The 16086-nt window shown below is 41.1% G+C and overlaps 1 protein-coding gene across 1 annotated transcript in view; it reads right to left on the reverse strand.

The window, feature by feature from the left end:
* SLC9A6 (solute carrier family 9 member A6) overlaps positions 1 to 16086 on the reverse strand; it is a gene marked incomplete at its 5' end in the record, with an annotated part of 89129 nt that extends 73043 nt beyond the window's left edge. The window contains 4 exons of the mRNA XM_027776671.1: positions 348 to 424; positions 1033 to 1110; positions 3026 to 3225; positions 15933 to 16086. Coding sequence (XP_027632472.1) covers positions 348 to 424; positions 1033 to 1110; positions 3026 to 3225; positions 15933 to 16086 — 509 coding nt within the window. The remainder of the gene's footprint in view (positions 1 to 347; positions 425 to 1032; positions 1111 to 3025; positions 3226 to 15932) is intronic.

Below are 16086 nucleotides of genomic sequence, written 5' to 3' on the forward strand. Positions count from 1 at the left end.
GAGGAGAAGGGATTGCGGCGTGACCATCCCCCCTGGGGGGTGATTTCTCGCTTTCTGTCTCTGTCTCTGTCTGTCTGTCTGGCGAGCGCACACACCCAATAGCAAAAAAAATCTCTCGCAAAAAAAAAAATGGATCTACTCAGGATTTTGTGACTAATTCCAAATTTAATTCTTTTCATTTAAACAGGGTAATACCTTGATCTTAAGGAAAATTCAAGTAACTTACTGCATTTTACTACAAAAGACCTTAGACTCACTCAGTAATACAATACCAAATACATCAAAAATGTATTATTTTTAAATTATACTGTGAAGGGTAAAAGGTATTTTAAGCCTCAAATACTTACCCAATGACAAAACAAGAAATTGCTGTCCCAAGAAAAGCATATGCTAGGATAGACCCAAGGTTTCGAAAGAAATGTCTCTGATGAACAAAAGAAAAAGTTACTCAGTGTTAGAATTTGTATGACTCATTCGAAAAAGAAAAGATTTTCTATTCTAGTGAACTATGCTAACATTAAATGCATCATTCACTAGAAGAAATAAGTAAGAGAAAGCATACTTGCACAGGCACACATTTTGGCATTTAAAAAGGATAAAAAAAGGGGGCCGGCAGTTAGTGTGATGGTTAAGGTGCTAGACTCCCACGTGGCCAACTGCGATTCAAGTCGTGGACCCAGTGGCTTGAAAATCATGCCAAGCATGTGTTCTTGTGTGCCCAAAATCTCGAGAGAAGAATGGAGGAGATTGTGACATGGCTACCCGCCAGAGAGTAATTTCTCACTTTTCCCTCTCTTTGACTCCCTCTGTCTCTCTCCAGCAAGCAGACATGCCCTATGGCAAAATCCTAAAAATAACAATAAAATAAAATAACCTCTAGAAGGTGTTTCAATTAAAGAAAAAAATATAAAGTAAAAAGAGAAAAGAAGGGAGGGAAATCTGGAAAGAACCACCTGTTTCTGAAGTGTCAACTACTATACAGCTCAGGGAGCTTAAGGCCGTTCAAAGTATATGAAAAACAAGAGCACTTACCCTTTTCAAACTGTAACCTGCATAAAATATGATAGGAGGAAGTAATATGTTGAAAAATACTTCTGGATCAAAAGTAACCTGTTAAAATAAAGAGTTCTTTTAGATGAATGCCCTTAGAAGACCTCATATTACATAATCAAATAATCAAAAAGAAAAATGATGACATGATAAACTGGTCAAAAGCAAAAACATTACTGTGGTAACTTACAAGTATTTCATATAGGATAGTTGTTGTTCTACTTCTCAACCAAATGACAAGGAGATAGTGTTGGAATAGTCATTAAGCCATATCTATGGAAGGTGTGTTAAAATATCAGTGCCATCATGTTTAAAAGCAGGCTGGCTCCATTGTCTAATCATTAAGGGGGCCAGACCCACATGGCCGACCATACAGTTTGATTCCCAAACCCAATGGCTGAAAACCATTCTGGGAGCATATGTTCATGCACCCAAAATCTCAGCAGGATGGAGAAAAAAGGAATCTCAGCATGAGCATGCCCCTTGGTAGTGCTTTCTCCTTCTGTCTCTCCAACTCTCTCTGGCAAGCACACATGCCCTCTGGCAAATTGGAAGAAAAAATAGGAGAAAGCAAGAACATACTTTTAAATAAAAGGGCCAAAACTAGTGACATCAATTTTTGGACACAGCATTATTTTTACAAAAGCAAACAAACTTCTTACATAGGAACCATCTCTAAAGTGCATAATATTGTAGTAAAATGTTGCTGTACAATTCAGATTTCTAGTTCTGGCAGCCCACTCATTTTAAGACTTACTCATTATGATAATGCAGACGCCCCCTTCTGTTCATAGGGCTACAGTAGAAGTTGATATAAACTCAAAGCAGCTACATGCATGCCCAAGCTAAAAGCTTCACTTCCTAGAACATCTAAGAAACTGGAATTTTCCACAAGTAGAAAGAAGTCTTGCTGCAAAGCAAACTTTAAATTCATATGAAATTTTAAAAGTATTCAAGATGGTCAGGAACACCACGGAGAAAACTATAATAGTCAACTCCCGCCTGTGTAGTAGACAGGAAAAGTAGAGGCAAACAGCCACAGGTGGGTGAAAACAGAAATAGGAGCAAAGTAGTGCTGAAAAGCTTCTTGAGAAAAACTACGGGGGGACAGAAGAAACAGCTCCAGGAATGTCTGGGAGCCGGCAGGACTACAACCCAACCTCCCACATGAAGCTTTATGCACGGTATGGTACAATAAGACTCATGCTAAGGCCCCTGAAGTTGAGCCAGATTATGAATCAAAGAAAGATTAAGTTATGTCTAGTGTAGAATACAATGAGGGTAAGAAAGAATCCGGAGGAATATTAGTGGAATATTCTAAATAGTATTGAAGAAACCCAATGTGCTGAAGTACTATAAAACTATAAGAACCTCCTACAGAAAGAAAGAAATGCTTATAAATTCTGCTTAACTCAAACTCAGCCACCATTTATTACAATAATTGCAAACAACGCACAGTGAAACAGAAAGGGTTACAGTACTTAGCCGCAACCAGAAAATGAGATATACAAACAGATTCATTTCCTTACATTACATTTGTTAACTGAGGTTTTACCCCATTTTAAGAGACTAATTTGAAATAATTATATTGCCAGAAGGTGTGTGTGCTGGCCATAGACATACATACAGAGAGAAAAAGAAAGACGGAGAGAGAAAATAACGCCCTGCCACTGCGGGCATGGGCACGCTGCAATCCCTTTTCCTCCATTTCTCTATTCTGTTAGGATTCTGGGCAAGCATGCTCATGTGCCAGCATGCTGTTCCTCAAGCTACCAGGGCCAGGACTTGAACTGTCCTTGGCCATGTGAGATCTAGCTTTCCATGCACAGGGCTTAACTGCTATGTTATGGGGCTGGCTCTTAGGTTAATTATTTTAAAATCATTTAAAATTCCTTGTTTTTGTTCTAAATCGTTTTGTTGCTAGTTACACACTTTTTTTAAAAAAATCAAAGATTCTCTTTAACTAAGAACTTACCTTTCGAAGCATTTCATTATCTTGAACGTTATTGAGTTCATGTGAACTAATCTCTCCTTTCAGCGTATACTCGTAAAATTTTCCACTAACGTTTACCAATAAGGTAGTTGGACTTGATGGCACTCCACAGCTCAGGGTTACGTTATTTACGTCACTTGGAACATGAATGCCATACCGAAGCACAAGGCCCACCAAAAGACCTATAAATAAAAGAACAACATAAGCACTTCTTTTAAACAGAGATCACTTCTTTTGTAGCCCACACATATGTCTGGCTTGATGACAGAAAATCCCTTAGTCACTTGTAGTTCAGAACCTGTTTTTAGACTGAATGCAGTTACATTCTGAAGAATTACTAAATCCAAATGTCCAAGAGCAAACATCATATAATCCAGTAGAACACAGGAGAGAAAAATATTCCCTAGGCTAACAGCACAGATCACTATATTACAAGAGCAATATAATAAGTGGTAAGAAGGCTTTAAAAATGAGAAAAATACCTTCTAATCATCTGTACACAGAATATACTCTAAAGGATCCCAACCCAACAGCACAATCATGTTAGAAACGTGTTTTCCTGGGCCAGCAGGTGGCATGGTGGTTAAAGCACTGGACTCCCACATAGGTGACCATGATATGAGTCGCACACCTGGTGGCCTGAAAAATCACACCAGGTATGTATGTGCATGTATGCCCAAAATTCCAGGAGGAGAATGGAGAAGGAATTCTGGCATGGCCATTCCCCAGAGGGTTGTTTCTCACTTTCCCGCTCTCTGATAAGCATATGCACCCTGTAGCAATATATATATATATTTTTTTTTTTCCACCTCTGCCCATCAATTACACTTCCCAAGTTTATTCCCAAAGCACATGGCAGGTCAAATAATACACATTTAACAAATTGAAAAGTCAGTAATATTTGTAGATTGGCTGAGTTTTTCTACTAACAGGTCAGATTTGAATATTAAAATATCTGTTTAAAAATCAAAGCATGGAATAGAAATCCTGAATCAGATGCTATAAGATCAACATACTGTCAGGATCTTGTCTGGATCGTTCTACTGCTATTCAGATGTGCACAATGTTCTAGGTACTATAAAACTATACTGATAAAGGGGCCAGTAGATGGTGTGGTAGTTAAGGTCCTGGACTCCCTCATGGCTGACCACAGTTCAGGTCCTGGACCTGGCGGCTTGCTTTCTCACTCACTTTGCCTCTCCCTCCCTCTCTCTCTCTGTCTCTCTCTGACGAGCACATGTACCCTGTAGCAAATTTAAGAATAATGATAATGACAAATAAAATTAAATAAATAATGGGACCACCAGTTGGCATAATAGCTATGTTGCTAGACTCCCATGTAGTCGACCACGGTTTGAGCCCTGGACCCAGTGGCTTAAATTCACGCTGGGTGCGTGTCCATGTGTGCCCAAGATCCTGAGAGGAGAATGAAGGAGAAGGGATTGTGGCATGGCCATACCCTCCTGGGGGCTGATTTCTCGCTTTCTGTCTCTCTGCATCTGTCTGTCTTTCTGGCGAGCACACGTGCCCTATAGCAAAAACCTCGCCAAAAATTTTTTTTAATTAAACAAATAATTATATTTTAAAAAACAATATTAGTCAACTACAGTCATTTCATAATGGTTTTATTGAGCTCAAATTCACATATCATAAAACTTATCCTTTTAGATTATAATTCAGTGGTCTGTAGTATATTCACAAAGCTGTCTATCAATCACCACAACTTAATTTCAAAACATTTTTATCATTCCAGAAAGAAACCCCCATATTTACTAGTAGTCATTCTCTACTCCCCTATTCCACAACCCTGGGAAACCACTAATCTTTCTCTATGAATTTGTGTATTCTGGATATTTCACATAAATGGAATCCTATAATACATGCCTTTTCTGTTTGGCTTCTTAACATAATGTTTTCAAGACTTATTCATGCTTTTAAATTGCCAGAGGATGTGCGCAATCACTAGAGACATACTGAGAATATACCCTCAATGGGGCGTGGTCATATCATAATCCTTTCTCCATTTCTCCATCTTGTCATAATTTTGGGCACACATGCACACACACCTGGCATTTCTGTCAAGCTGTCAGGGCTGGGTATCAAACTGTGATCAGCCACATGGGATCTGACTCTCTTAACTACTAGTCCATGGAGCTGACCCAGGTTATCCATGTCATACCAAGTATCAGAACTTCATATTTATAGCCAAATAATATTCCATTGTATGGATATACCTCTATTGCAAATTGAACCCCATTTGTGGAACTTTCCTTAACACCAAGATACATAGCATACCACTATAGCTACGTTTTACCTTCCTGTCATCTTTCGTTCTTACCACCATTATTTTTAAATATACTAATGGAGTATTATACTAGGTCCCTCGGGGAATCCTATTCAAAGACGAAAATAGGGTATCTCCTTCAAAGAGTTCTCAGTCCAATTAGCGAAAACAGACCAAATAAACAATTATAGGATATATATATATACGAGGTGTTATAAAAACAGAAAAGTAACACATTCCAAGCCTAAGGCAGTGGGGCATTATAGAAGTCTTTTGAGAAGAGTCACTTGAGCAGATAACAAAACAGAAAAAAAGGGTATATTCCAGGTAGGGGAATAGTGAGATATAACTAGTCAAGGAAGAAGGAAAGAACATAGCCCATTCAGGGAACTTCAAGTCTTTCAGTCTAGCTGGCTTATAAAGTAATAAGAATTGAGGTTTGAAAGATCAGCAAGAGCTGAATCATAAAAGATCTTGCATGTTGAGGAAGGGAGTGTGGACTTTATCCCAAAAACAAAAGTCATAGAAGGTGGGGCTGGCATACGGAATGGTGGCTAAGGCACTGGACTCCCACATGGCTGACTGTGGTTAAGTCCTGGACCTGGTGGCTTGCTTTCTCACTTTCCCTTTCTCTACTATCTCTCTCTGGTTATAAATAAATAACAAATAAAATTAATTAAATAAACAATTTATTTTTTAAAAGGTCATAGAAGGATTTTAACCAGGGACCTGACATTGGATTTCTATTTTAGAAAGACCTGTCTAGACTAGAGAGGATTTAAAAGTCCACAGAGATGGCAACTGTGACTGTTTAGGTAATAAGAGTTTAGGACCTTCTAAGAGAGTAGTAGTAGAAAGAGAAAAGGATTTTTAGAAGATATCTTTTTTTAAATAACTACTTAATTCATTTTATTTGTTATTATTATTTAATTTGACCAGAGACAGACAGGGAAAGTGAAAAAGCAAGCCACCAGGTCCAGGACTTGAATGAGAAAGTAAGCCATCAGGTCTGGGACTCGAACTGCAACTGACCATGTGGGAGTCCAGCACCTCAACCACCATGCCAACTGCTGGACCCTGTATCATTTTTTTTTAAGTTTACTCATTTATGAGCTGGCCCCACAGCATGGTGGTTAATACAGCCAAATTCCACATACCCAACCACTGTTCAAATCCTGAGCTTAGTAGCTTGAAAGACACACTGGGTTTGTGTGCACGTGGGGCCCAAATCCTGACAGGATGGAGAAATGGGGAAGGAACTGTGAAGTGACCATGTCCCACTGGGGGGTGCTTTCTCTTACTCTCTCTGACAAGTGTATATGCCCTCAGGCAGTTAAAAAGTCTCTTCATTTATTTCCTTCATGAGTGAGAGAAAGAGAATGAGACGAAGATAAATAGCACCCCAACAAGTTCTTGACACCGCCATCCGTCCCCAGCTTCAGCCAGCCCAGGATCATAGGCACATGCATGCCCAGCATTTTCAGAGAAGTCTCCAGATTCAAACTCAGACCTTTCCCCTGTGGGTCAGCCTCACAGAGCATTACGTTTTACTACCATTCCACTGTCCAGGCCACAGAGGTATCATATTAATACTTGAGAAGGATTTGGTGACTGAGTAGGCTAGACTGAGGGGAAGAGAGAAGAAAGACCAAGAGGAGTCTTAATTGACTTGGTAACTAGGTGAGTAATTTGGCCCGAGCACGCACCAAGATGGATAGTGGGGCCACTCAATAAGGTAGGGAACACAAGGAAGAACAGATTTATAGAGGACAAGGCGAAGTTCAGTTCTGAACATGTTGAGTTCGATTTATCTGTGACACTTGCATAGGTAAGTATGTGAGATCTGGGGTTCAAGAAGGTGGAGGAGACCTCAACTAGACAGAGATGTACCTTGGCAGTATAAATGAGATCCCCTATGGAACAAATGAAATGGGAAGAGGTCTAGAAGAAAAAGACACAGGAGTGGGAAGAAAAAGGAAGTCCATATGGCAAAGAACTCAGGAAGAAAGGGAAAACTCTTTTCTAGGAGGAGAAAGTGATAGAATCTATCAAATGCTGTAGTAAAATCAAGTAAGCCTGGCATCAGAAGTGTCCACTGGGTTGGTAAAAAGGAGGTCATGGGTGACCTTGATAAAAACAGTTTCAGTGGGGGAGTGGGGGTAGAAGACAGACCAGAAGGGGAAGTGATAAAGCAGAAATGGGGGGGATAGAAGGGTATAAGAGCAGTAGGTGGCAAGGAAACAGAGGAGTAGGGATGATGGATTCTTCTAATCACACGGTTTGTAATGTGAGCTCAATGATTAATGGGCAAACAGTACAATGATGTTAAATTTAAACAACATTTTAACAAAGGTTCAGATTTAAAATAAATGAAAGCCATGCTATAACATATCTCACCACATGGAGCCAGCAGGTGACATGGTAGTTAAGGCACTAGGTTCCCACATGGCTGACTGTGATTTGAGTCCCAGCCATGGCAACTTGAAAATCACACCAGGTGCATGTGTGTGCATGCCCAAAATCCCAAGAAGAGAATGGATGAGAAAAGACAGCCATCCCTGAGGAAGGAGTGCACAATTTATCACCTTCCCTCTCTTTCTATCTCTCTGGCCAGTGCATGTACCCCATGGAAAAAAAAAAAAAACTTAAAAAAAAAGGAGAAAAAAAACCCCTGATGTCTATCTGTTGTGCTTGACAGACATAACCTGAGAGAGAAAAGGCTACAGATCCAGTCATTCTGCCCTGTGATAAAGAAACAGCTGTTTCTCTACTATCCCATAAGACTTCCTAATTAAGAGGCTTAGGGGGACCAGCAGTTGGTGAAATGGCTATGTCGCTGGACTTCCATGTAGTGAACCATGGTTCGAGTCCCGGACCCGTTGGCTTAAACTCACGCCGGGCGTGTGTGCGTGCATGCCCAAGATCCTAAGAGGAGAATGGAGGAGAAGGGATTGCGGCGTGGCCATCCCCCCTAGGGGGGTGATTTCTAGCTTTCTGTCTCTGTCTCTCTTTTTGGCTAGCGCAAGCTTCCTACAGTAAAAACCTATCGGGGCCGGCAGATGGCGTGGTGGTTAAAGGTGCTGGATTCCCACATGGCTGACCATGGTCGGGTCTTGGACCTGGTGGCTTGCTTTTATGCTTTCCCTTTATCTCTCTCTCTGCCTCTGTCTGATCAAACGGGATAATAATAATAATATCAAATGGAAATAAATAAATAAATATTAAAAAAAAAACTCTCAAAAAAAAAAAAAGAGGCTTAGGAAAAGTTGTTACTCCATATGCAAAAATAGCAGGATAAGCTACTAGGAGTGTTCATAACAGCAGCATAAATAATTCCCATGACCCCAGGCCCAATTTTGCAAGGAATGCATCTACAGGTTCTATTGCCTGCCCAACGCTATGCTGAAACAGCTATGCTGAAACATCTCCCAGATGCCGAGGAGGGATCAGTGCTTGGACAATTTGAAACACAAACCTCGGTAGATAAAATGACAGCAAGAGGTCACCAGGTGGCACGGAAGTTAAGGCACTGGATCCCACAGGCCGACTTCGTGGTTTTCAGTCCCAGGCTGACTTTGCGGTTTCCAGTCCTGGACCCAGCGGCTTGAAAATCATGCCAAGGTCACGAGCGTGTGTACCCAAGATCCCGAGAAGAGAATGAAGCAGAAAGGACTGAGACATGGCCACCCCCTCAGGGAGTGGTTTCTCGCTTTCTCTCTGTCTCTGGAAAGCACACATGTCCTATAGCAAAAACTAAAAGACAGCAAGGAGAATAATTACCTAGGTTGGGGAAAAAATCAAATGCTTTTGTTACAGGATCAGCCATCTGAAAAATTAGAATTTTTTTGAAAAATTTGGCAAATCAAGTTAATATGCATTCTGTTCAAGGAAAGATCCTAATCATGGACTTAAAGCAATCCTCAGTAAAGAGAAAGGACAAAAAAAGAGCATTTTGTTAAGACAATAGAAGCAGAAACTTCTAGCCTCCTACATAGATGAAGGCACAGAAAATATTGATATTATGAATTTAAAATTACCACTAACAGACAACAAAGAGCACAACCACAAAGGGATATCTTTCACAAAAGAGAAGTCCTGCCCTTCCGACACATTCCTGACCCACTTGTCTGGAAATCCTCCCAGTGATAAGGAATTTAGCATCAGATAAGGCGCTGCCATTGCCTGATTTCTCCCGGTTAGCAGAAACTGGTTCTGTTATGAATTTCAGCACCCTCATCCAGCCTATCATACCCGAAGCTTCTGACAGTCGAAAATATGGAAAAACATGACTGGGGCATGACATTTGTAGGACACAGACATGGTTTATTACCTGTTAATGATAACATGTATTCTCAACTGAACGGGTCTGAGAAGTATTTCCTGTTGGGTTAATTCTCTTTACAAGCTAAATGATGTGTAGTGATCGAATGTTTTTTTTTAAAAAATAAGAATAATAAAATTATTTTAAAAAATAATAATAATCTGGGACCAGCAGGTAGCATGGTAGTTAAGGTGCTGGACACTCCCACATGGCTGACCACGGTTCGAGTCCTGGACCTGGTGGCTTGCTTTCTCACTTTCCCTCTGTGTAAGTGTATGTGTGTGTATCTCTCTGGTCAAATTAAAATAAATAAATGAATAAATAAAACTAAATAAATATTTTTTAAAAAACTTGAATTAAAAAATAATAATCTGAAAAAAAATGTTTGTGTACGTGTGTTGTGTTAGCTATTCTCACTTGACATGCCGTTAGATTCTGCATTAAAAGCTAATTTGGGCCAGCAGGTGACATGGTGTTTAAGATGCTCGATCCCCTGGGAACCAGCAGTTAGCGTAATGGCTATGTCGCTGGGCTCCCACATAGTCGACCGCGGTTCGCGTCCCGGACCGGGTGGCTTAAAACTCACACCAGGTGCCTGTGCGTGCGTGCCCAAGATCCCGAGAGGAGAATGGAGAAGGGACTGCGGCATGACCATCCCCCCGGGGGGTGATTTCTTGCTTTCTGTCTCTATGTCTCTCTCTGTCTGTCTGGCGAGCGCATGCGCCCTATAGCAAAAACCTCTCAAAAAAAATAAATAAAAATAAAATAAAAAAATAAAAATAAGATGCTCAATCCCCCATTGCCTACTCTGCAGTTCAAGTCCCGGACCCAGTGGCTTGAAATTCAACACACTGGGCACGTATGCATGCACGCCCAAAACTCCTAGGAAAAGAATGGAGGAGAAGGGATTGCAGTGTGGCCATCCCCCTTGAGGGTGATTCCTTACTTTCCCTCACTCTTGATCTCTCTCTCCAGGAAATGCACGCACCCTATGGCAAAAATCTAAAAAAAAAAAAAAAAAAAAAAAATTTAATTTAACTTTGTGATAGCCAAGGAAGTTAATGCTTTTGCTGACCTCAATAAGTCTTGCACTTATTCATCTCTTTGTTTCTCAGCACATTCTCACATCAGCTCTCCTAACCTTTACCCATTTTTTTGAGATGCCAGGGGCCATTTGAAGTAAGACTGCCTCAATTCTAAGTCTCTATCTCAACAGAAGCTTGTTTACCTACAGCTCCCCTCTCAGGAAAGATAAACATCTTTTCCAAGAGAACCCTTTTACCTAGGACCTTAAACCAACCCCTATCCTAGATGTTTCTGCACGTATTATCTGATTCTGGATCATCAGAAAAATCATGACTTTTTTTTTCGTGTTTTCCTATGAAAAATGCCTCATAACTTTTCCAACCCAATAGATACAATTTTTTAACAATTATTTATCTTTATTTATTTATTTTAATTTGACCAGAGTAGGACATAGTGTGTGTGTATGAGAGAGAGAGAGAGAGAGAGAGAGAGAGAAAGCCGCGAGGCCCGGAACTCAAATCGCAGTTGACCACGAGGGCGTCCAGTGCCCTTAACCACCATGCCCACCTGCTGGCCTCCAATAGATACTTCCATAAAAGATCTCATTGTTTCTTCATCTATCAAGTGAAGATAAATTACTTGCCTGACATTATTTGTCATCATGTGACAAAAGCCTGAATTGATAACTTAATGTTCAGATTCCAAAGCATCTCCTCACTCTCACATCGCCACTAACTTCTTCAGTGGCTCTATGGAGAACCAGGTTTAGGCCTCCATTCTCTCATAGCCCTTCCTCATAATCCACCTGCAAAACCCCTACAACTATGAGAATCGGCCCCTTATACATTTGATGTTATGAAATGGAGCACAGTACAGTGTAGGAGAAAAAGTGTAAGTTTGGACATCAGATACTTGTAAGAATTCTGGCTCTATTAAGTTCTAATCTGTGACTTTAGGGTAGATAACCTCTCACTGAGCCTCAGTTTCCTCATATGAAGTGATGACAGTACTAACCCACTTTGTCTTTATATAGTTTTCTCTCTTCAGCATGAGGCAATATGGTTTAGGGGCTAAGAGTATGGGGCTTCTGAGCCAGAATGACTGGGTCACATAACTTGTCACTTCAGGCAGGTCATTTAACCTCTCTGGGCTCAAATTTCCTCATCTGTACAATGAGAATGATAATAGTGCCCATCTTAAAGGGCTGTTACTAGTTTTCTTTGATTTAGATTTTTGCCACAGGGCTTGTGCACTCAAAGAGAAACAGAGAGGGAAAGTGAGAAATCACTCCCTGGGGGAATAAGAGGAAAAGTGAGAAATCACCTCCCAGAGGGGATGGCCACAGGACAATCAGTTCTCCTCCATTGTCCTTGGGATTTTGGCTATGCACACACATGTGCCCAGCATGATTTTCAAACCACCAGCTCCAGGGCTCAAACCACTGTCAGTCACGTGGGAATCTAGCACCTTAACCACCATATGACCTCCTGGCCCTAGGTTGTAATGAGTTTTAAATGAAATAATACTCGTAAAGCTCCTAGTACAGCATGTAACACACTGCAATGCTGAATAAACATTATCTATTAAATCAGTAGATTGTAAGTGCTTTTGGCCAAGGACTAAGGCTCATTTCTGCATTTCCTATCATAGCCCATACATCATAGATTATTTTATAAATGTTTGTTTGTGGATCATATTAATTAAGCCTAGGACTCTGGGGACCTTAAGTTTATGACAAAACAACTATTTCTTCTGCCTTTTGTTTTTTTTTTTTAAGATTTTTACCATAGGGTGAGTGCACTTGCCATGGGGGGGAGGGGGTAGAGTATGAAATCACCCTGCAGGAGGATGGACATGCCACAATTCCTTCTCCTCAATCCTCTTCTTGGTATTTTGGGTGAGTGCACACACACACACACGCACACACACACACACACATCCGGCATGACTTTTAGGCCACCGGGTCTGGAACTTGAACCATAGTCAGCCATGTACGAATCCAGCACCTTAACCACGGTGTCACCTGCTTGCCCTCCTACTTTTGTTTTTTTTGTGTGTGTGTGTGTTTTTTTTCTTTTATTACCATCTGTAAACATTCTGCAGTGAGTGATCACTTTTCAGACTTAATTAACTACCTGGGCAATTTTTACTAACAGTGACTCACTTTTAAGCTTCTTAAGAAAGCTAGCCTAATGAACAAAATGTGTGGGTGCTTTGAGATTGAATGTTTTCAACTGGAACAATTAGTCTATATTACAGTCTAGAAACTGACCACATTGGCAAATTAAACTTCTTTTTTGCCCTGGCTTCTCAAAAAAGATAAAGAAAAGGTTTATTTTAAATAACAGTTTTTCAGGATTTAGGTAACTAAGCGGACATCACAGGAATAAGATCACCAGTGGGCTGAATCTTAAGATCTCTGCACTCCCATTTGACCTGGACGTCAAGCTGAATAAGAAAGGTCTTAAAATAATATAGTAATGGAATAGCTGTGATTGTGCAAGAGTTCTAAGAAAAGGTAAATGACAGACAGTTGTTTGGATTAGAAAACCTCAATTCCCATGGTATCAAAAATCCACTGACCCAATCTCATCTATTTTCAAACTGGACTTGGGAGTTTGTTAGGAATCTGTTTGATCCACAGCCCCCCACTGTCCATACTGAGAAAATGAGATAGGCTGAAAAATGCCAAGTCAACCCCAGATTTGACTCCTACATTCATACTCTTGTACTTCATATTCCACAAGAGATATCCTTATTTTTCTATTTTTTCCTTCAGAAAATACTAATACTAAGGTCCTCTGTCACCTTTTATTAACTTAGAATCTTTAGAAAAAGCAATCAGTAATCCTTCTTTTCTACTTCAGCCCAAGAGTTAGAAGAGGTTAATGATATCAGCTATCAAAGAGCAAATATTTTCAGAGTGATTCGAAGTCTGTATTTGTATTTTTTTAAATATTATGTTTACCTCTTAACTTATGAGACTCAGCAATTAAAAGAACTGTTCTAAGCCTAACCTGTGAAAATGCAATCATATTAGCAATAATAATAATAATAATAAAAGCATAGCTATCATGTATTGAGCAGATTTAGAGGTCAGGTGCCAGACTAAACACCTTCCTTTCTCACAAGAATCCTATCGCTATCCCCAATATATAGATATAGCTAAACAGAAAGGGCCTTGCTTAAGATCACACACAGCTACTGGCATGGTGGACAGGAACTCTGGGCTGACTTTAAAGCAGGGGTTTGCAAGCTACAGTCTGAAGTCTGCCTTTATGTGGCCCAAGAGCTAAGAATGATTTTTACATGTTTAAAGGTCTATGAAAAAAGAAACGAAGGTAAAAGAGACATGGAGATGTATGTGATTTGCAAAGTCAACAATCTGTATAGCTGGCCCTTTACAGAAAAAAAAAAGAAAAATAGCTGACCTCTGGGATAAAGCCTCGTACCTTTAACTATCTACATCATGCTCGCTCTCTCCACAGGAAAGAGGTTTCTGTGATTGGTTCCTTATTTTAACACTATAATATTCATTTGGCATTTAGCCAAATTAAAAATGCCACCATTTTCTTTATGTGACCTGTCTGTAAGTTCCTTGAAGGCAAGGGTCTTGTACCTCTGTATAGGTGCTATGCATAATATGTAGTAGGCTGATCAGTGACTGCTGAGGATACTAACTAAATTACATACAGTTAAACAGAGAAATTACATAGACATGTGTGGCTTATATGACTAAGGCTTAAGGGGCACTGCAAAAGAAATGAAAAATATATATAAAACATAAAGACCACCTAATATGCCTAAACACTTAGGAGTCCTAGCGAGCAGAGCTATTTCGCACACAGGCTTAGAACTGGACTACTTTACAAATGAAAACTAAGCCTGAATCCATGCATTTTCCCAAGGTGCACTACTACTTTTCCTTGCTACCCTTGAGATGTACATTCCAGAATTCTGGATTTACTGGAAAGGGGTGAGGGGGTGGGGCTTGTGGAGAAAAATATGTTTTGGGGCTTCCTCTACCTCTCTGCAATTCTGAGACAAACCTCAACCAGTTCATCAGTTTAAGGCTCTGCCAGCCAAAGATAATCTTCACATATGCACTGCACGGAAAGGGCTGCTTGGCCGCCTTCATCTCTTCAGTCCTACCCTCACAGTCAGATTAAGATAGTCAGCAATATCTATTGGTTTTTTCTCCCCCTCGTGAGGCCCTAGGACTATTCAAAATGCTTCTGAGCCCAGGATTTGATTTACCTTTCTCACCTCCTCACTAAAAAAAAAAAAAAAGAGAGAGAGAGAGAGAGAGAGAAGAATAAATAAACTAAATAAACAAATAAAAAACCTCATAAAGAAAACATACTGAGATACAAGAACCCAAGCCATTTACTCAACAGTGGGTCCATAACCTCATGCAGACAGCAAGTCACCCCTACTGCAAATGCGCGGTGTTTGTAATTACTGTTGGCTGAACTGTCCTGAGCATCCTATAGTACAGTACACCACACCACACTGCTGGAAGACCCTTAACTCTTCCTCGGCCGCACTTCTGTAGCCTGAGCTGCAAGGGTCACCGTCCGTCTCCATACCGGTTATTACTGGAAATAGTACAATAAATCAGGACGTCATTACAAATGCCCTAAGCCTTCTGCAGCCGATTTCATGTTCACGTTTTTACGTGGGCTCCACTGGAGTAAGGTTTTCATTTTCAACCTCGAAAGGACAGGGCGTAGCAAGAGCTGGGTGATAAGTAAAGGTCGACTCGGGCTCCACAAAAACGCCTGATTCGGAGGCAATAGACGTACTACTGCACCTTCATTGAACCTTAAGCAAAGTGACACCCCAGAAAAATGAATCTCAATGGTGTCTTCCCCTCTTCCAGACCCAGCCTAATCTCAGACACCGCACCCACTCCCTTCCCATCCTCGGCCTGGTCCCGAGCTCGGAAGGCAGAGAAAGGAAGGGGGGAGGGTGCGGAGGAAAAAGGGGGTGGGGTTGGAGGAGAAAAAGGTGTGTAGAGGCAGAGAAAAAGCTGGGTGAGGCTGAAGAAAATAGGGGGTGAGATAGAGAAACGGGGGGCAGAGCAGAAAAAAGAGAGGGAGGCTGAGAAACGGGGTGGAGGACCGCGAGGCAGAAAATGGAAGGAATTATAAGGGGAGCCCAAGGTAGGCACAGCAGGGCCAGGGGAGGCGGCGAAGCAGCCGGCGGGCAGAGAAAGGGGCAGGGCCAGGGGGGCGGACAGGGGTTCAGGCACTTGCCATAAATCATAGCCAGGCCGGTTTCGTGCAGGAAGCGGGCTCGGCGGTGCTTGAAGAGCCAGATGGTGAGAATGGTGAGGGTGAGCAGCAGGATGAAGATGAGCAGGTTGGCGCTGTCCTGCCGGTGGCTCTCCTCCGCTTGCTTCTCGGACAC

The sequence above is a fragment of the Tupaia chinensis genome, unplaced genomic scaffold, assembly GCF_000334495.1.
Source record: "Tupaia chinensis unplaced genomic scaffold, TupChi_1.0 Scaffold000706_1, whole genome shotgun sequence".
In the NCBI taxonomy this organism is placed as follows: Eukaryota; Metazoa; Chordata; class Mammalia; order Scandentia; family Tupaiidae; genus Tupaia; species Tupaia belangeri.